This window comes from Syngnathus scovelli, chromosome 10, assembly GCF_024217435.2.
Source record: "Syngnathus scovelli strain Florida chromosome 10, RoL_Ssco_1.2, whole genome shotgun sequence".
NCBI classification, from domain to species: domain Eukaryota; kingdom Metazoa; phylum Chordata; class Actinopteri; order Syngnathiformes; family Syngnathidae; genus Syngnathus; species Syngnathus scovelli.
This window is the reverse complement of record NC_090856.1, coordinates 7,619,278-7,642,114: the sequence shown is the minus strand read 5'-3', so window position 1 is coordinate 7,642,114 and position 22,837 is coordinate 7,619,278. Positions and strand designations below refer to the sequence as shown.

The following is a 22,837-nucleotide window of genomic DNA, read 5'->3' as shown; positions in this document are numbered from 1 at the left end:
AATACACAGCAGTCAAACTTTTATTTTTTGTACGATTGCAGACGACACCACAATCATCTGCCTTATCAATGATGATGACGATGACAATGACATATTAATAGGAAGAGTAAGAAAACTGCCACAGCTAAATATTTGTATAACTGTTATTGATCGCTCTTCCACACCACTGGACACTTTAACATGCTCTTTACATCATTTGCACATTCGGCTTCTATCGTACTCCCTGAACCACTGGTCTCTTTACCCAGCCTGTATCCCACAAAGTGGCAAATTTTAACATTGTTAATGATGATTTTTCGTCAGCATTCAGTTAAGGTCACAAACGATTGCGAACCTTTGCCGGTTAGTGGCATGCAGGCTTGAATTGTATGACAATTTTCTCCATCGTCTACATACACAACCACCATTGTATCATTACACTTTATTTTTGCTTGATGACCGCATAATTTGTACAGCTGTCTGCATTTTGTGCTGAAAAACTATTTTTATTTTACTAGTTGCTCGTTATTGTAATACTAGCGAAGCTCAAGCCTGCTATGACTACCAATCAAGCCCGTCATTCAGTTTGCGATTGTTTGGACGACACATTTATCTCGTTTGAGGTGTATAAGGTTCATGCCACACTTTTTGTCCTATTGATTCAAAGTTTTTCTGTCCTTGGGTGAGGTTTAGGTCGTTTCTGACATACTGCGGACCTATCCTCAATGATTCATCGCTGTAGATTTTGGTAAGATTATAAAATGATAACATATCTGTTCCAGTATTTGTGAGATAGCTTTGTACTTTCCTCTTTACCAACCACATTGGTCTCTGCCACTTCTTCCGACATCCTAGCCTCCTCTAATGCACACTGGCTTGAAAAATTACTGAGGGCGTGTAGAGCAGCAGGATGTTCAATTCTATTCTAGGTTCGGGCTCTCTAGGCATCCTGTATCACGCTTGTTTCTTATTTGAGAAACCTCTGAGGTATATGTGGGACTCTCCAAGATGGGATGTGTCTGTGCAGGATATCTCCAAGGAAAGTTAGTTTATTCAACACCTTTTTAATGGCAATTTCAATGGTAAATAAGTAAATAGGGAAGCAATAGGTGGTCAATGTTAACGGTATAATAATGTTCAAATATAGGTATCAACCAGGTAGCAGCATTTATTGATAAACAACTTTCCCACCCCATTTTCCCCATTGAGCCTGTTCCAGGGTGGCTCAGTGGCGCACTGGGTAGCACGTCAGTCTCACAGTTAGGAGGGTGCGGGTTCGATTCCACCTCCGACCCTCCCTGTGTGGAGTTTGCATGTTCTCCCCGGGCCCGCGTGGGTTTTCTCCGGGCACTCCGGTTTCCTCCCACATCCCAAAAACATGCTTGGTAGGCCGATTGAAGACTCCAAGTTGTCCCTACGTGCGAGTGCAAATGGTTGTTTGTCTCTGTGTGCCCTGCGATTGGCTGGCAACCAGTTCAGGGTGTCCTCTGCCTACTGCCCGATGACGGCTGGGATAGGCTCCAGCACACCCGCGACCCCCGTGGGGACTAAGCGGTTCAGAAAATGGATGGATGGATCCTGTTCCATGAGAGACTTCGTGACCATGTCAAAACCTTTACAGACAGAATATCTAGGTGCAGCCAAAGGGTTTGCCTTTTTGCAAGTGATGTGGTTCTGTTGGCTCAAGAGATCTTCAACTCTTAGTGGATCAGTTAGCAAACGATTGTGAAGCAGCTGGGATACGAATCAGCACCTCCGAATCCGAGACGGTGCTACTCAGTCGGAAAAAGGTGAAGTGCCCTCTGGAGTATTGTTCACGAGTGAGGAAGGAATGGAACAGAAGATTGACAGGCAGATCAGTGCAGCATTGGCAGTGGTGCAGGCTCTGTATCGGTCTGTCGATTTACTGGCCAATCTAAGTTCCTACCCTCACCTATGGTCACCTGCTGTGGGTCGAAATGAGATTCTTACACAGGATGTCGAAGCGCTCCCATAAAGATAGGGTGGTAAAACTGAATCATACGATTTTCTGCTTTTCTGGATTGAGAAGAACCAGATGAGGTGGCTCGGGCATCTTGTTAGGATGCCTCCCGAATGCCTCCCTCGAGAAGTGCTTAGGGCACATCTCACTGAAAGGAGGACAACTCAGGGATGATACTACGTCTCCCAATTGGCTTGGGAATGCCTCACAATTTCTTCAGAGGAGTGGACGATGTGGCTGAGGGAAGTGCTTAAGATGCAGCCCCCATGACCTGACCTCAGATAAGTGGAAGGGAATGGATCGATGGTATTTTCTTGCAGACGGTTTGCTAAAAAAATATATATATTCATCCTCGCTTTTAGAGTTGAGTCTTGCAAGACGTCTGTGTGATAATTAATGCCAAGTGGGTCTCAGTAGTTTGTCTGTGTTAATACACAATTCAAATTTCCATGGTTTTCAATCATACAATATTTCAGTCATCTTTATTGTGTGGTAGTCTCTTGCCTTGAGTAATAACTATTCTTGTGATGTCTGACAATTTATGCGCCAGTATTTTGGCTTTTAGTCTTCTCCACCTTTTGAACCTAGTTTGATATATTTAAAAAATAAAAAAGTTAGGAAAGGTTTGCCTTGCAGTCTTCTCTTGCAATCGGGGTCAGCCTGCCTTCTCAGCATTCATCTTAACATCGCTGACCTCTGTGCTGCAATTGTGCTAATCTTGAAGTGAAACTAAATGTCAATGCTCATGCAAAATTTCAAAGTAGACCCACAGCAACACACAGACAAGATATGCTCGATACAAGCAGCAAGAGTGGTGAGTTGAAAAGAATAAAAGCGAATAAAAGAGTTGGCGGGCCAACACGCACTGCAACGCCGGTGAGGATGTGTGGGCAAAAAGTTGAAATAGTGCTTAGTTGTGGGTTTCCTCTGGTATAAATGCTTCCGAGGTCATAAACCGCTTTTAGAAGCCAAAAGATTCTTTAACAAACCAGCACAAAAATGAGAATAAAAAAATCCGGTGTAACGGAACTTACGGATGAGAGGCACACTGGCGTTAGCGGTCCCAAGTTTATTGGTAGCAAGACACGTGTAGTTTCCGTAACGATCCTCGGTCATGTTGGTCACTGTTAGGACTGATCTGGAACTGAGGCTCTTGATCTCAATGCCCTGGCCCTTGATAATCCTGAAAAACGAGCACAATGACAACACATTAAGCTTTTATTTCTCACCCACATGTGCAGAAAATGTCAAGGGGGAGGAGAGAGGTGTCAAGGACAGCGCAAATGTTTGTCATCCTGACACTAAGTGGCACTTCAATAGCCTCTTCAGCTGGTCAAGTTATTCCTTGGTGAGTCAGATCTGAAGCCTTGAAACGGAAGGTGAAATGACGAACAAGATCGGTGCTACTTTACGTTACAATATAAGTTTATTATGTTATGCTGTGTTACAAAATTAACAGTCATTTATAGCTTGAAACAGTGTGCGGAATTATATTTAAAATCCTGCAGAATTCGAGGCTCAAAATAACTTGCTTTTTAATATATTCAGAACAATCATAACGTGTTACGGACGAAACGAGTTAGCGTTCAGATATTTTCGTAACATTTGGCAGCTCTGCATTTTAAATGTTTAACATAATTGTGCTGTTAAATTGTTAGTATTTATCTAAATTGTTTCTTCCAAAATAGCCTCACAAATCTATTGAAATGCATCAAGAAGACAATGACTCAAACTGTTAACATTCAAGTGTTATATTTTCTGTAATATGTACTATGTATATATTTTTTACTCATTTTACTTCATTTCAGAAATATAAGGACATCAAAAAATATTTTTAAATGCAAACATTTTAAAATCATATTTTTAAATGAAAAACATCTTTGTGAAAATAATTAAAAACAATACTTTTGTTTGATTCATTCAAATGATAATAATTTTATGATTACATTAAAATATGTTCAATTTCAAGCCTTTGCAATTTCTTGAACTAAACCCTTTCTTAAGAAAGTACGCTTGTCATAATCCTCATACTTCACAGAGCAGGCGTGTTGTATATACTACCCTAACTCCTTTGTTTATAGTATGAGGAACTGTGCCTTAACCCACTTCATTAGACCTTTTGTCAAGCGATGTCCCAACGTGACAGCCTCACTAATAATCTTGATGGTAGCCTCCAAGTGAGCTTTTCTCTTTTTTGGGTCAACATTAAACAACTCCTCAAGCTTCTCATTCAGATTGAAAGCACCACCACCCAGTCATGCACATGAAAGACTCCCTCGCCTCCATTCAAAGCAGTGACAGATCATGAAAAGTAGTTTGTCAAAGAGTGTTATGCTTTTTAACAGTGGCAAACTTACAGCAGCACTGAAATGATGTTAAGGCCGTAAAACAGATAGACAAAAAAAGAACACACTGGGAAAAAAAAAAGTGGCCATTGATTTCTCCTACTTTGGTGTTGTACAGACACTAATCCTATTGTTTTTTGTGCTGAACAATGAAGACCACATACCGTATTTTCCGGACTATAAATCACAGTTTTTTTCATAGTTTGGCCGGGGGTTTGACTTATGACTATAAGGAGCGACTTATGTGTGAAATTATTAACACATTATATAATTTATTATATCATTTATCAATTAACACATTATATCATTTCACCTGTTATTTTCACACTAAGCCGCAAGAGGCCGCTCTAGGCCGGTGGAATAATTGGAACTGGAATTGACGATGAGTCTCACGTAAGCCACGTTGAAGAGGAAGCGCTGCATCTTCTACTTCGGGAGTTAGCGGAGTTGTTTTAAGTGACACCGAAGATGAAGATTTCATTGGATTTAGTGATTTTGAGTGACACGGATGGTTTGGTAAACTTGTTAGCATGTTATTGATGCTATAGTTATTTGAATAACTCTTAATATGTTTTGTTAACATACCAGGTACGTTCTCAGTTCATTATTTATGTGTCATGTAACGTTGGCATACCGTACAATTATTCAACCTGTTGCCTCTATTCTATTTTCATTTTAAATTGCCTTTCAAGATGACATGTCTGTTCTTGGTGTTGGATTTCAGCAAATATATTTCCCCCCAAAATGCAACTTATACTCCAGTGCGACTTGTATGTCTTTTTCATGCATTTTATGGCTGGTGCGACTTGTACTACAGAGCAACTTATAGTCCAGAAATTACGGTACTTCTGTCCTTTAATTGATAAAGGGTAGATTGAGATATCACCAAGTAGGAAGTCACCGAAAATAAAAATCTTTTAGACTCTACAAAACACTCCTAGCAGCTTGACTCCTTAGTGATTTTAATTAATTGATTGCATGATTACACAGAAGGAGCAAGTGATTGAAGTTGTGCTCAAAAGGAACGATCAAATAATGTTTTTCTTTTCTAACCCAACGATACTTGGGTGTAAAATGAGTAATGTATATGCAGAGACAAATTTCAGAGGATTGCCAGGGAAGGTCTTATTAGGCTTTATCGGCTACATTTATGCGAGCTCTCCCTAGCAGCCAGCCAAACAGAATGACAAACCATTTTCCTTCTGAGGGAAAACAGATAAGAAAGGCACCTCTTTAATTATGCTAATGCATTGCCTGTAACATCAAGTAATCTTGTAGTTATCAGTGATAGAATACCGGCAAAGTGTTAACTCCTACTTCAAAAAACATTAGACAGGGATTATTTATAAACTTTTGCATTCATTCCATACTTATTGTAAATAGTACCTACACAGGACTGATAATAAATGGAAAACGATTGATAATTAAGTTGAAAAATATTGAAATCATTTTCTGAACTCTACTTTGTATCATTTTTTTAGGCCAAAACCCCATAAAAATCATTCTTGGTGTGAATTAAAGTCGTGACAGAGGACAGACTTTTCTGCAGAAGAAATGGAACACAGCTCATTCATGTGACCATTGATGCTAAAGCAATCTCGGCTCACCTTTTCTCCCCTTTGTACCACTCAAATGTTGGTGAAGGCACAGCAGCTGCCTCGCACCTTAGCAGAGCAGTGCGTCCCAAACCAACACCATGGCTTTTCATCTCATGGATGGATGGGGCAACTGGAGAAAAGAAAAACAAATATGTTAGAGAAAAACACATTTTGATTGTTATTCTACAGTTGAGAGTGCTAACATATGCGGTTTGGTTGAGAAAAAACAGACACAAAATGACAGCCTTTTAATACCGCAGTCAATGTTCACATTTTACAAAACTTCTCAGAGTGAGAATCCGTCGCCAATGTTGGGAAAATGAAATGACTCGTACTGGATGGTGATAAACGGCCTAATGGGAGTTCAAAGACTCAATGGCGGCAGCAGGTTCTGTGAATGCAGAATGAGGCTCCTTTTATGTGAAGAAATGTGAAGAAAATCTCGATTCCATTGTCGTGGAGGTAGAAAGAAATAGAACTCATGTGCAATAACAATAAAGAATACAATTCTGACAGCAGCTGCTGTTTGTCCTCTTCAAGATAAAATGTGTTACATTCACTGTTACAATTTAACACTTAATGAGCATTGGATTCCCCTTATCTGTGTAATGCATGTTTTTTTCTTATCCACAATATCCTCCTTTAAGGGCTTTGCAAACCAGTGTGTAGGTACATAAGACTCAAGAAAACACGAAGAGAATAAGATCAGCTCAGCATGCAGAGGTGGTGTTGGTCACTATTACTGGATACGGTGCTCAAATATCTTCTGATTATCAGCCTTCTACCTAAAGCTTTCTTACAGCTGAAATATCTAAAAGAAAAGAAATCTAGGATCTATTGTAGAATATATCCAAAGGGTTAGCTCTTTTCTAACCTGTAAGAGTCTATAGACAGCTGACAGATGAGGTGGGATGCAAGAGATGTGAGCAGTATAAAAAAGATCCATGTGAGCTTTTGTGAACGCGGACTACGATCGCGTAGGAGAGGCCGAGAGAGGTGACAGTGTGCTCTGTGATGATGAATTTGCTTCCACCAACATTCTGCTGCAACCTAATGAACACTCTCATATGACTTGACTCTGCTGATTTTATGTCCTTGCATGTGTGTGCCAATTATTCCACTCCTTTCGCTCTACCAAGGCCGGGGCTGACTAATCTGAAAGACCTGAGGTAGACATTCAAGTGATGGGTTCGGTCGGCTAAGGCCTTTCCCATTCATTTATCACGACAGGACATGTTCGATGCCATGCTGTGGGGTCGTGCAAGATTTTGACTGCCTTTGCGTGCTGGCTGTGCGTGGAAATGGGTGCGCATGCTTTAAGTGCGCATAACATTAAAAAAAAAAAAGTAATGACCCGATTCAAATTCCCACCCACTGAATTTGAATCCTTCGTGGTGATCACACCTCACTATCAACTTGGAGACAAATAAACATGCACACACACAGACAGTTACAGTGTGTCAAAAGGAAATTAAAAGAGAATATACTCGATAGTTTCCAAATAGTGGGAAGCATTTAACACCATTTTTATAGGTTCATGAACTGTTGGAAATTAAATAAACAATATGAATTGATTGACAGCACGGGAATAATAAGAACATCACACATAGAACAAAATCAATGGTTTAGTAGGTTCTCATAATCTTCCACTGATGCCTTTGTGCGGCGACATTGATTACCGGGAGCTTCTGAAGGCAAGAACATTGTAGGAATGATTGAGAGTGTGGAGGCAAGTTATTGTGATTACTTTTGTTAAAATAAGCACAAACTGAAACTAAAAATCAAATCAGTTTCTGGTGGAATGTTTTTGGTAAAGAAATATGTATGATTAGGAATAAGCATGATGGTATACATGTAAGATTTTCATGCCAGTTTGGTGATCATTTTACATATTAAGACCAAATACCACATGACGGGTTGAGTTGCCAAAACAGATTAACAGATAAACATGAGAAGATAACTCTTTCATGTTACACTATTTTAAACTTTCACAACAAAAACGTTTCTATATATTTTGCAATATAACATCTCTGAATAGACAGTTTTTTAAACTGCTGGACTGACACTTGCTGAAATATTTTCACATGGCATCATGCACATATTTCTCAGTCTGAATGAGTCAGCTTGAGTTAGTCTTTGCTATGTTTGGCATTTGCATTATAATGTGAAGTTTAGGATAATACCGCAGACTGGCTACCTTTCTGTTATGTGCTTTCCTGGTAACCATCATTTTTTGCTAAATGTCAACCATTGATATACAGAACAGTTTGAAAATTACATACATCCATTTCTATTCCTGGTTTGTCAGTCCAAGATGATTTCAGGTTTATTATTTACCCCCAAATAGATCGATGACATGGCTGGTTTCCCAGACAATTTGCTTTTTTCATTAGGATCCATTTCCTATATATTATAATTTTGTTTTGTCTCACCTGTCTATGTGTTCAAGATGGACTGCATCAAAGATCTTAAAAAATTGATTTCTCAGTGGGGTATGTGAATCTGATTTAGCGTTTACTGATCCAGTGAGAGGCTGAGCATATATATTACCTATTATGTTCTCTCTTATCAAGGGCACCTTACATAACTGTTTACTACACAAGGTATCCAATCCATCCATTAGAGGAATTTGTATCAGTTCAGGCAAGCAAAGTTTCTGTTGACCAGTTTTGGACCTTTCTAAAATAAAATAATACCACAGGATAGGTGGTCCAATGTAAACTACCTGTAAATGCATAACAATTCAATCCGATCTTTCAAATTAGGTCCTGCCACTCAGCTCTGTTAAGAATGATCACACCTATAAAAAGTTCTCCTTTCTGATTATTCCAATTTCAACTTGATGACATGTCTTACATCATAATATGACGCGAAATACGCCTTCAGTGCTTGGGGAGAAATGCAAAGTAGTGCACTAAAATTCCTCAACGTTCAATAAGGCAAGTAATTTAATGTCCTAAGAATGCTGTGGTAGTGCTGTAAATCATGCTTGGATTCATGGCGTCGCCACCAGATTGAGGTGAGGGGTTGGGCCCAAGAATAGCACACACACATACACACGCGGCTGAAAAATGTGGCCTCCGTGGTACTGCTTGATGATAAATGGCCAGTTGTGGGTCGATTACAAACCAAATTTCCTCGTGTCTATATTATGCTGAGCTTGTCGTCTAAACAAATGCAAGGTCTCCAACTGTGCATCCCTGCAAAGTGAACAAACATCCGCATGTTAATGATTAGTAAAATGTTTGACCCTCAATGTAATATTCATGGCCAGGTCGTGTTCAGACTGCATCAAACTTTAATGTAAAATCACTCACCTTAAGAAGCCTCAAGGGACTATCAATGATTAATTGGTGTGTTGCAAGACTGAGGGCCAGATGTTTGTACGTTGGGGATGTGTGTAATGTAAAATTACAATACTCTGACAATAATTTGTAGCAGCCAGAAGTGAATAAACGATTGGCCAGACTAGTCACTCAATTTAATATTTGGAAAATCTTGTGATAATGCGCTAACGGTTGTACTATTCAGAGGGAAATATATGCCTTAAAATTAAAAAAATTAAAGCTGTAGCTTTATTTTATAGCGCTTGTGTTGAAGTCTGAATATTCATTTGAATCTGAACAATGATTATGTTTAGGTATTCAACAAAGTATGGGCTCCAGCTGAAAACACAGCTGTGCAATTTCTATTTTAGTGCTACAGTGTCACATTATAACGTACTTTTTTTCCTTTTATTGTTTGCTATGTGCATTTTCAAACATTTTATTATGAAATTATATTAGGAGAGTTATTTTAAGACCGAATTTGCTTTCCCAAGACGAGCTCACAAGTTGACTAAAAACACACTAGCTAACGATGACCATTGCTTACTAATCTCTTAATTTTATACACTTTGACTACAATTGTAACGTTTGGGCTGCTGGGAAATGAAAATAGAGACCTTCGTAGGCTAATCTTAAAATACAAATTTGTAACTATCCAATTTATTATTGTCCATTACTGGAAACTAATTGTAGCAATGTGCAGTCTATTTTAGCCAGAGCGGGTCACATTTGATCACAGTTATGTCCAGAAAATTGCTAAGGTGAGTACCATCCTTTTCACAGAATTTATTTATATACTACATAATACAAAAGTACCATGAGCACACAAGAATTTTTTTAATTAAAAGATCAATTAACATCCCTATCTCTTCAGTCAGATTGGAAAATGAGTTTGCACCGCAATTAGGAAATGGACTCATCAGTGCATGACTTATCAGCTTACACACAGAGACACTGTTCTCAACTGCCATCTGTGGGCTTCACTGTCCTCTTTTTTTTTTTTTTTTATTGTCAGTCAGGAATGGTTCTACTGCCAAGATTTATTAATTCAATAAGATTTCCATTCAGAACTGCGAGGGAACATTGTGTTCTTCCTGTTTTATTTAATGAAAGGCATATAAATAACCAGCTTAGGCCCAGAATTGAGCAGCTCCTATGAGGCATTCAATCTATTGTGTGATTTTAGCACAAAACAGTTAAAGGTATGCTAATACACACGTGAGATTCAGAGGTTATTGGATGAGGACCACAAAAGAAAGCTGTCAATTGTTAAAACTGCCTTTTGCAAGTAATTAGTCGAATTAATAGGAGACATGTATTTGAGCTGACTAGTAATGACTTTTAAGAAAGCTAAGCAAATGTCTAATAACTTTAACATGGCAAAGTACATATTTTAGCTATATTAAAGCATTACTAGCTCGTCTGACATGTTTTTACAGTGATCCAGACCGGCCTTTTTGTTATAAAGTAGCCCTGTCACATATTTTTTTCCCATTTATTTTTGTGAAGATGAGTTGACTATAAACATTAAAAATGCAATACAATATTGTCACATGCCTGCGTCACCTGCCACCCAGCCACGCCCCCAATCAAGAAAATCACCGGCCCTTGTCACTGCCATGTCTTGCGAACACGTCAAAGATGAAATGGTGTCCTATGAGCGCCCCCGGACCCTTGAGGACGCCATGGACCTGGCCGCACGAGTGGCTCGGCAGATCTGGTCAAGACTGTGTGAGAAGGAGACAAAGTCTACTCCCGCCCCCCGCTGCCGTGACGTCAACGTGTCTTGGAGACCCCTTGCCGCCCACCCGAAACCCTTTCCTCGCCAGCCAGTGCTTCATGAACACTGGCCTGAACCCATGGAGATAGAACGCGCCTCGCTCTCGCCGGAGGAACGTCGGAGACGCCTCCGAGCAAGGTTATGCCTATACTGAAAGCTGAAGCTGAAAGTGACCGTGTCAATTTACTCTGAAGTGGAACTAACAAGACCATTTAATTTGCAAGAGATCAAGATTTTGCACATTTAACCGTGCTCTAAAAGCAGCAAGAAATCTAAATAGCAATCACGATGAGAGCTCTGGAGAGATGTAGAGAGACAGATTTCCATCCCAACAGCTTGAGGGCAATGACTACTTAGAATTGGATCAGAATCCATTTCATTGAAGTCTCCTCTTAAAAGTTGTAATTTGTACGCCACCGTGTTCATAGATACTGCTGACCAACTGGAACTTTCCCCCCTCATATCAAATTCGATCTAATTAACATGTAGTGTAATCAACAAACAGTATTTTTCAATTTGATCAACATGTAATGTCTCCCAGCTCACCGAAGCAATTTTTCAAACACACACATTGAAATGCAAGGACACGGTCCACACACATGCTATAAAAGTTATGTGTTAAGCAAATTTACAGTGCACAATGATTGGCAAAGAATAATGTTAATACTGTGTAAATATGCTTAGGTGAGACTAAGCGCTGTTTAATTTTATGCCATTAGGAGAAACAAATAATGTTTGTGAATGAAATAATGTCCTGGACATCTCTACCAATACACTCGCTCCTATATCGTACTTCTAAAATGGTCCAAACAACATGGGGGCTTTTGGGGATAACTGTAGGCTTGGAACAAACAAGGAACACAGTGAAGTTAATCATTCCAAAGATTTAAATCGGGTATCTGCGTTTCATTAGTGATCAGAGTTTATCTGCACTGCAGCAGAAGATCTTTGAAGTTCACCCAATCTAAAATGCAGGATCATAATCAATTATTAATCATAATCAGTGCTTAGTTAGTTATTATAAGCAGAAAAACAATATAAACTTGGTTATTGTGTAAGTAAGCAGAATTTACAGCTGCAGGGCCACTGGGGAGGAAACAGGCATATACATGGCCAGGAATGGTCTAGGTGTATAGCCAAATCTTTTGATAGCAAATAAATCAAATGCGGTTGATTTGGTCAATCAATACTGAACAATATTAAGTTTAACTATACAGGAATATTTTCAGAAAGTCAATGCAGTTAACATTCTGTGATGTAAGTGTATGAGGAACCTGTGGAGGTCTCAGATCAATGAATGCAAATGAGTTGAATCGAATTGGGGCATTTGACTATAAAGGATCATAGGAAGACGTGTATGGAGCACAAAGCTAACAACTCTGCCTGTCTGTGCTGTATTCCTTCAAATTGTCTGGTCGCGGCTTTAAGATGAAAACATTTGAGTAGATTAACATTTTAGCCAAGCAGGGAATTTCAGCAATCTGAAATAAAGGGTGAGTCTCTGGACGACTGCCACCTTTCACCCTTATCTGTTGGATACAAAAAAAAAAAAAATCATCCCTAATTCATTCATCAGCAGATTGTACAAAGACAAGAGGCAAAGGAAGCTGGTAATTAAATTACCAGTAATGTGGTCAGATGATTACAGCCTTGAGGAAACCATAAGAAATTCAAACAGAGGTTAAACAGCGGACTCTATGAAGATGCCTCAATCTCTATTTCTAATGGTTTGTATCACAGAAAGTCAAACGCCAGCCTTAGTGTTAGTGGGTTTTACCATAGCTCAGTGCCGGGGCTTAAGTTTGTTTTCATTACTTGGTTATGTTAATTAATGGCCCTAATCTGTGATTAGCTCCGAGGTTAATGGCCCTGTTATGCCCTCTAAAATGAATTGTTTTGAAATTAGAGAGAAATTGTTTGGCCAAATATTTAATTAGACTGTTAACCCATGATATGAGATGCTGTTATTATGGGAGAAAAAAAATAATACAGTCACGATTGACTGATGTTTACGACCTGTTTAGGAAGAGTTTCACCTGCTGTTAGCATGATACAATTTTATCCATGCATGGTATGTTTATCAATAATACTAGCCACATATTGTGCTAATACAGTACATCACAGTGAGTGGTGTAATTTCACCCAATTTTTGTAAAACCCAGCTAACACTGACCTCTTCGACATCCGTCTTCAACATGCAGCCCTCAAAATGTTATTCCTTAACTATGTGTTTTGATTGATTCAGCACGTATAGTAGATCTCAGCTTGTCTCCATGCCAACAATACACAGACAGCCTTTGTTCATCTCTATAATTTTCAATCCCCGTAGCATTTGTTATCTGACTGGTTCAATGCACATGGCTTGTGCATAGCCAGGAACATCATGATGGAGTAGCAGTGTAGGTAAGAGACTCCATCAGTGTGAACCGGGTAATAAGTTTGGATCACACACAAATGACTTGCCGTAACAAGTGATAGATGAGGTTACTCATTTGGTCCTTTTCGACCGTACAAGTGTGTTCAGTTGTCTATTTGATGGTATTTTATTGGCTTGTGATTTGCCATCTTGGGTTTTGGAAGCGGCAGTGACAGACTCGGATGCTTGTAGATCTATTCATGCACTTGCCCTTTTCTACTGTGAGTCACAGAAACTGGGACATGGTCCAAATGTTTCCTCGCAGAAGAACAGTTGCACCATGGAAAGAGTGAACATTGTTTACCATCTGGGCCGACAAATCAACTGTGGTGATCTGCTTCCTCAACTCTTTGCATGTTTCCTGTAACTGAGAACATCAAAATAAAATTATAATAGAAATAAATAAAAAATGAAAATATGGGAAAAGTTAGAACACCACAAATGTGTCAAAAACATTAAAATATTGTGTTGAAAAATCTGAATTTTGCACATGCAGGCTTTTATAATGGGTCAAATTACTTCTCGTGGTTTTGAAGCAAGTGGAGGTAGAATAATTCAAGGATCATAAATATTCATGTCAAAGAGTGCATGAAAATTTACACTACATATACAGTGTGCAGATAGACATTATAAACCTTTTCACTCAAATCAGACCATCAAAGACATGTCGTGTCATTGATCTCTCACCAGCATGTTAAAAAGAACAACTCATGTTTTATTCAGTAAACAGAGTCTCTCGATGTCAACAGCACAGTTTGGGGTTCCACAGTTTGGCAAACCTCATGTCACAGCTTTAATCAACATATTTTAACAATAAATTGTGTAAAAAGCTAAGTATTACATGGAATTTTAATACATATGAGTTTCTCTTTAGATAATATAGTATACTAAAATACCTGGTGTAAATTTGTTAATGCTGTTTATGATTTGTGGTAGTAATTCCGAGGTTGATAGTTTGAATTGCTGCTACAGACTCGCTGTGTGGAGTTCTCTCATAGGATTTTACTGGTAGTCGATTCTTAACTGATTCAAACATTTAATCAACTGGAACATGGTTAAATTATTTAGCTTGGATTGCTGAAAAAATAGTTGTTAAACTATTGTTTATGAGAATTGCTTTATGAGAATTGTTTTTGTGTCAATTTTGTTTTTGTGATGTGCTGTGACATATTCTAATGTAAAGCAGGTGTCTTGTATCTACAAAAGTTGTGCCTTGTGTGGATATTGTACTGAAAACCTGATATTTTTTTCCTTAACTTCAAAACCATTGGGTGAGTTTCTCAATTAACCTCCTAAAAAATATGCATTTAAAAAAATATTACAATGCATGGAAAGGTGGAAAAAATATCGCATCTTTCTCCATGGGCTAATTTACAAATCACCAAAAGGAAGAAAGCCACAAGGTCCAGACAATTTTCCACCATGTCAGAAATCAATAAAAAAGAATGAGCAATTGCTCAGTGACAGGAACGCTCTGACGATCTGTCAGCGCCTGATAACTCAGGGCAGGAAACACTGCCTTAACACTTGAGGAACGACAGCTTACTCCCACTCAAAACATGACTCTGGTGCTCAAGCAGTGGTAACTTTGTCTGACAGCAGAGTTTTCTTCATCAGTTCACTCATTTAGAATGGAGAAGTCATATGCTCGTCGCACGAAAATGTGTCCTCAGACGATGACATGCTTTATTCGAATCGCTGAATATCTATTTCGGAGCACAGCACAATGGTAGTATAATAACTGTTCATCCTTGAAACCGTATCTCAGCAGAGGTATAAATAATTGGCATATAAAATCCCACTCAGACCCAGCTCATTAGCGCCAGGCATTACACAGAAATAATGGCCACAAGAGTCAATTTCAAAATGAAGCCAGAGCCAAAGCGTCCATAGCAATGAGCTGGAAAAGGTACAGCGCATACATTGCAGGGCTCGACATTGTGGTAATAATGAAAACTAGTATATAATGGGTAAATTATTCCTCGAAACTTGAGTTAAAACTCTTGCAAACTGGTCCAAGAGGAGCCTTTTTTCAATGCTGCCGGCTTTTAAATTGCCTTAAAAGGAAGCCAACTCAAACATTTTTTTTATGTTCTATGAGGGCCCACTCGTCTAAACATGATAATTTAGTTAAAAACAATCCATATATAAACCGCACCGGACTATAAGCCGCAAGGTTCAAAACTTGAGAAAAAAGTCGCAGCTTATAGTCCGGAAATTACGGTACATAAATAAATGTTGATTTTTCTGAAGGAAACTCAATATTAGACAATATTGGACCAGCAAACAAATAAAATATTGAGTTGACTTCCCTTTAAAAGGAGAGTTTATGGCTTACAGGTTTTTTTTTTTTTAGTTAACAAATCATACTTTGTCATAGTTGTTAAACTGTCAAGCAGCTGAGGATTCAGAAGTGACCTGGACTTAGCAACATTTCTGCTTGTAAAATAAATTAATCACCCCTATTTGATTTTCTATTGATGGTACATTCACCAAAACTTAAAACAAACCAGTGCGTCTCATAGTAACACTCCATTACGAATAAATCGTGCCAAGGTAGCAGCTGTAGATTTTTGTAGGCTTTTTACAGCACAAGTTGCAGACAGTGCACATCTGCTGCATGTGGATGTTAGTCAGGGGCACGACTTTGGTCAGAGACCCAAGGAAGAAAGGGAGGGAGGGAGGGATTAGTGAAGTGAGGCAACATTCCAATCTTGCAAGGACTGTTAAAACGCCAACTCCACTTTTAGGTTTTGCTAACTGAGATCATGCACAAGCTATCTATACAGAAACCCATAAGAATAAAAGTAGGAACACTTTAAAAGAAAGCCAACGGTATCAATCCCTCTCACGCCTCTTACTTGTGGTTCTTCTGTGACCACAGCAGCTAAAGCCCAGTATCATTCATTAATGTCACAGCTCCTCATTACTGTCTCCTCACACTTTTGGAAGACTCATTAACTGCATAATGGAATAGCGCTTGGAACAGTCAGACCTTCCCTTAGCGTGAATTAATCACCTATATGCACAGACAAAAAGGGACTTATCACATTAAATATTAAGAAATGCTAAGCATTCCACTTCTTCTGAAACTTTTGGATGGCGCAGTTTCAGGAGGTGAATGATCAGGGACGTGGCAGTGTTATCATTGAAGGCTGCGCCTGCCTCTTTTATAAGGCTGAAAGGCCAGTGTGAAGTATGCAGAGAATGATGGTGTGTACTTACAGTTGACTGTGACTTTTACTGTTTTGGTGTCAGGAGAGGCGATGTCATTTAAAGCGCTGCATTCATAGTCTCCAGCTTGGTCCCTTGTGATGCCAGTGATGTTAAGATATTCACCGCTGTCATACTTCCTGGCTGTAAAGAGAGAGAAGTGAAGGCGCTTATTGCATGTCGACAAAGACCACTACACATGCACACACTCTGTAAACTCAATATAGTATAGCTATCATCTTGCACTTACCCGTGGTTTATGCGAGGAAGTCTTGGGGAAGCAATTCAATAAAATGCTGTAATAAACTCTTGGTGACCTTGCTTTCATCATAAAACAGCAGCGGATGAGCAGTGTACTCATGCACTCTTATAGATATTGTGTTTGGGAATTAAATGTTGACATCTTCAACGCTAATTTGCCCATGATTAACTCCAGGAAGTGCATTTAGAGCTTCTCGTGCACCAAGGACAAAGAGCAAGCACAGGTCAGTGTTTTAGATAACAAAGCACCATGACGAGCATGATGGCAACAAAAATAATGCAGATCTAGAAAAAGGTGACCACTTTCATTGGAAAACTTGGTGCTGATATATTGCAATCAGAAAAACATGGTTCTTTTCTAATCCATGATTCTTTATAGCCTGAAAGGGAAGGGAAGCTGCGCCCTTGACAGGTTACCAGTCAATTAGTTCCGAGTTCATTAACATGATTAGCTTTCACTGATGCAACCAATTCAACGCATGGTGAGTCGGCAGCCTGTTACAACAGTTCTGTTCTTCTCGGTTTGCACCTCCTACCCTTCATTCATTTGGCATCATGCTAAACTATTTATACGCATTTATTTTTTCTGGCATTCCTCTTCTTGTGTATTTTGGATATAATTCTGTAATTTGTGTTTCTATCCATTTGTTTGACTGTAATTTCTCATTCTACTCATATTAATATCAAAGACTTTCCAACTTTTATTTTACTTTTATTGACTCTATTTTGGGGAGCTTGCAATCATTTTGTGTAGTGTTTGGTGTGTTGTAAAACAGATGCAGGTTCAATTCTACACCTCAAGCTTGTTATAGTCAATCTCTTATTTTTATTTTTTTTTCATTGAGCTTCTGTGACTTTTTATGTGCTAAATATGTAATGTGCAACTTGAAACTGGGGGCACCATCAATAATTAGCTCTCTCTTTTCCTCACACGGTTGCCGTAGCAACAATGAAGTTCAAAGTCTCAACAAAGACATCAGTGGCTACACAATAAATGCAACACCAAGAAAAAATGACTTAAATGGCTGGTCCATAAAGCGATACTGGATGAGGCTAAAAAATTGCCTTCCGATTATAAAAGGTGCACAAAGGGAGATATAAAAGAACATCGGTTTTGTTCTTTGTAACGAAGCAGGGCGAGTGGATGAGCTTCGTTGAAGAGCATATCGAGGTATGTCAGTATGGCATGTGACAGGGGAGTTTTTTTGCACAATGAAAACTGGGTAAACATCTATTTGGCACGTGATTGTCCTATGCATCAGTTTTGGTGTGACCTATAGCTTCAACCGCGAGAATTTGAGTAACCATGACAAAGCCAAATTCATTGGTCACATGATTTTATTTGATACATTACACCTTGCCTTATTTAATGTTAAATGCTAATCTGAGCTAGTTACTAATTCCATTTCACAAGCAACACAATCGCCCCTTATTTGCTAGGCTGATAGAATTCAATAAGGTTGCCAAATGATGAGCATGAGCACAACAGGTGGCTTCCAGAAGAACTTGACATTCACATAATAGAGCCTCCTTTATTCCACACGATGTTGACCAAGATTCTAATCTTTGTAATAAAGCAGGCTGTCAGAGTGATATTTAGTTAAATATGCAGACCTCTTCAAATTCTCGCTGCCTCGAAAGGCTCTCCAAACAGTCCAGCCTGTCAAAGCTTTATAGATAAAAGAAGACCACCAAGACATACGGGTCAGTGCTTCATTTGGTAAGAAGGATGTAAGTGACAATTACATGCATTTTACTGTATAAACAGTTTTAAAGTTTATTTCTGTTCCGTGTATTTAATCATAATGCATTTTTACATTCTGTGGGTCGTTAAACTCTTTAATAAACTCAAATACACATTTCACTGCAAATCCCAAACATCTCTTTCTCGCAATTGTTGAAAAACATTGTTGACCTGCTCTGCGGCCCAAATGCACAACTCTAATGTGCATCACTGCAATGAGGAATTGTGAAACTGAGAGCGAAAGAATCCGCAGTGTACACTTGTGACTTTTAACAGGGCAATAAAATGAAAGGAACTGACCCATGATGCTGAGTATGCTTGATACGTCCAATAACACTTACCAAGAAGTTCAATGAAATGCTGGTGATTTCACATGGGGACTTTTTGAGAAGCTTAATAGCATAAGACACCACTCTTTGCTACAGGAGTTACATAGCAAGACTGAACTTTTATGCAAGAAATAATAATTTACAATTCAAACAGTTTAGTTTATAACAACCGCAAAGCATTGTAGATAAAAATAATGTACCAACTGTTCATTGCAAAACCCAGCCAGGCTTTTGCAAAAAAAGCTTTTTTTTTTTTTCTTATGTTTTCGACCTTCCAGGATTATTCCAAGGAAAGATTCCCAGTCGGAAACGTAACGTGATATTGTTTCCTAAAAGTATTTTTGTTCTTTCCTTTTCCCCAAATCTTCCAATGGACTGTATTTCTATCTATAATTACACAAATATCCATAATCGCTAACAGGAAAAACATCTGAGCCTAACAGTAATACACACGGGTAGTTTGAAAGTGTAGAAAACATATGAATTATGAAAATGTTGAAACTGTTTTGAACCACATCATTAAATTTCATAACCTAACACATGGACATAAATAAATCTGCAGTATCTAGTATACTAAGTAGATTTCCTAGATGAACTCAAATGGGGCAGAACACTCATTCTTCGCACCTTAACCAAAAACTTGTGTGCTACTGTGTTTATGAAAATACATTTAAATAAACGCAAGTGTTTTGTCAGCAGATTTGAAATAAGCTAAACGTTGCTGTGGCGCCTCATGCATTAATGAGTAAAACCTGCTCTTATCATTCCAACAGCAGGGGTAGCTGCAGGTATTGTGAGTGTCTATTGTACTATTCTTTATCCTGTTATCAAACCAATTGAACACAGTCAGGCTCAGATATTTCACATCAGGATATTTTTCTGGCAATCTCTTAACTTGTTTGTGTACTGCTGTGAATACTTGTTTGCGGAACAAGTGGAGTGTACCACCCGTTGTGCACCTTATGGTTAAAATAATGCCCTTGTTAAATAATGAGAAAATACTGCAACATTTGACTAGTATGTCTTAGTTAATGTCGCCCTTGACTCTAAAAAGGAAATCCCATAAAAATTTGTGGTGAAACGAGTCCTCGGGTAATGCAAGTAGCTAACAAACTAACTTGGCTGTTTATTTGGTGTGCACAATTGGGAAGAATGCAAGACAGTGTTGTAAAGGCCAACTAATAAATAAATGTCTACCAAATAATATGTAGACATCAGTCTTGGTAGACTTATTTTGAAGTTGGTCCTCAGCGCATGGTGATGTGCTTTTGTAATGAATAGCCAGACTTGACTTCTTTTTCCGAAAAGCACAGTTTTATTACTATTTTTTTTTTTTGCATCATGACGTCATACGGAAATCATGTTCAATTGCTAATAAAGGATGCCCAAAAGATTGTGCGTTAATCTAAATAATGACACCGAGCTATTCTGTAAATTGTGCCGTCTATAACAGATTTGTTTTTCTAGATGAAGGCATACAATAGTTAGATAGTTAACTGCATGCTCTGGTGCTAAAAATGGGCCAAATAATTATACTTACGCAACTCGCCATTGTGTCCAACGTTCACTGGGGAGAACAAAGGCACTCAGTTCTTATAGAGTGGAGGAGGGACGACTTGGGTGCCACAGTGTGCTGTATGATTTCCAAAATCATCTTCAAACATGTGATAAATATGTGAATTCATTTTATCCTGTATCTAAGTCACATAAACCACAGTCATAGTACTAAATTTGAAGGCTCTGGGCAGATTAGGTTGATGTGGCAACACAGAGGGTACACTTTGATTGGTTAAAAAAAAGTACAGATTTTTTTGTGTGTGTTTAGGCCATCAGAGACAACTATGCTGGCCAATCACTGATGAAGACAGTAGTAAATATAAACTGTGATATGATTACATCAGCATTATTTGACACCACTGCCAAGCATAAGTCAATCAAGCCTGAGTACATTGTACAGTGTTTAGGTGCAGTGGAGCAGTGGAGCCATTTTGGCCCACTGAGGAATTTTTATTATGATTGGGGAGGGCATTGCAGAGATATGTCTTAATCCTGTTTCTGTGTCTTGACTGCCAAATTAATTTTCCTAGTCAAATGTATTTCGCTAAGCTGTAATAAAGATATTCACAGTCCCACTTGGACATTGTTATGATTGAAAAATGTTGTCGAATGTAGTAACACAAAACAGAGGCAAAATAAAATACAATGTGCTAAAGTTGTTAGTATTACTGACACTGCTGTGTGATTTAACAAATAACACATGACATGTTTATCAAATTTATGATTGCATTCTTTTTACTCGTCCTGTGATCCAATAACATTATTGTGCGTCTTGATTATTGTTTGTGAAATTGAGTTCCATTATTGTACCAAGGTAGCAAATAGTGTTTCAATTGATCATGGATACAATAGGATGAGAAGGTCAAAAGCCTCTCAGCAAGAATGACAGCCTTGATACGTGACATTACACCTTGACAAAAAATACACCAAAGAAAATGGAGAAAAAAAAAGGTAAATAATTCAGTTGTAATATTCAGGCACCCGAGGACCTGCTGTGGAGATGTACTTTCAAGAGACTAACCTGACAGAAGTGTGACTCCAAGCCAAATTAAAAAAATCATAGCAAGTATAATCTTAAATTCAATGCAGACACTGAAGCAGTTAGCAATTTCCCACATTGTGAAGTGGAGTTGTACATTTCCTTCAGGCCTGCAATACACAGATAGTACAGGCATCGCTGAGGAATCCATTACACCACCAAGGGCAATCACACAAATCCTTTTAACTCTTAAAAGGAGAGAGCAGCCCACATTGCTACAGTGGCTTGAGATGCCTTCTGGTCCTCCAACACAAGGTGTGGGCCGGAAGGCAACTGTTTGTTCTTTTACTGGTGTGTAACCTGGTTGACCGTGTGAGGCAGCCTGAATCTGGAATGGGAGTTTGCCAAAGGAGCATTAAGCCAAGTCTGAATACATGTGGCATCACCCCGATGACCTAGAAAACTATCCCTGAGTTATTGCATGTAACATGTTCAATCAGAATGGACACTGTGCAGGTCATGGGTTTAAAAGACAGAGCCAGACGTATATTATCAACCTAATCTTTTCTCGACAACGTTGCCATTTTTACTTTCATTTCATTCCTGCCTCTGGAAGCACTCGGGTGACATTTGCTCATATCTGAGTTTCTATTCTTCATTTTGGAGAGATCAAATATGATTACATGAGATTTCTACCTCCCAGGACTGGTTTTGAAATTGATGGTGAGACAGAATCTTAATATGTGGTGCGCACTGCTGAAATTATCCACGTAGAACGCACAATATGAACGCAACTGTGACTTTGTACCTTTGTGTGGGGTCTATCAGCGATTAAAAATCTTTTAAGATGTGAAAATCCTTTTGTGTGTAGTTGTTCAGCATTAGGATTCAAGTATAGACATGATCAAGTACATAGTTTGTGCAGAAAAGCCATCTGCTGTGGGGTGATGTTTAGCAATCTCCAGAGTAATGTCGCAGATTTGTCAAGAATTTCCCATCAGCTACTGTCACCCCATATGGCATCTAGCGATATATGTCAACACAGGCAATGGCATCATTCACTGTATTGTGGCCATGTCAAGGTTGACCACATTGCTGACGTAGCCCTTTGCTGTTACAAGGCGGCAGGTTTTGTGGAAGGTACCGTATTTTCTGCACTATGAGGCGCACCAGATTATAAGGCGCACCTTCAATGACTGGCCCATTTTAAGACTTTGTTCATATATAAGGCGAACCGGATTATAAGGCGCACCTTCACAATGAATGGCCCATTTTAAAACTTTGTCCATATATATACATATATGTATACAAGATATATACATTTGGCCT

General features: G+C 38.7%; 1 protein-coding gene across 3 annotated transcripts in view; it reads right to left on the bottom strand.

Moving 5' to 3' along the window:
• negr1 (neuronal growth regulator 1) overlaps nucleotides 1-22,837 on the bottom strand; it is a 92,149-nt gene that overhangs the window by 29,578 nt on the left and 39,734 nt on the right. For all 3 annotated transcript variants that reach the window (XM_049732208.2, XM_049732207.2, XM_049732209.2), the window contains exons 4-6: nucleotides 16,651-16,782; nucleotides 5,913-6,033; nucleotides 2,995-3,143 (exon numbers count right to left, since the gene is read on the bottom strand). In XM_049732208.2, coding sequence (XP_049588165.1) covers nucleotides 2,995-3,143; nucleotides 5,913-6,033; nucleotides 16,651-16,782 — 402 coding nt within the window. The remainder of the gene's footprint in view (nucleotides 1-2,994; nucleotides 3,144-5,912; nucleotides 6,034-16,650; nucleotides 16,783-22,837) is intronic.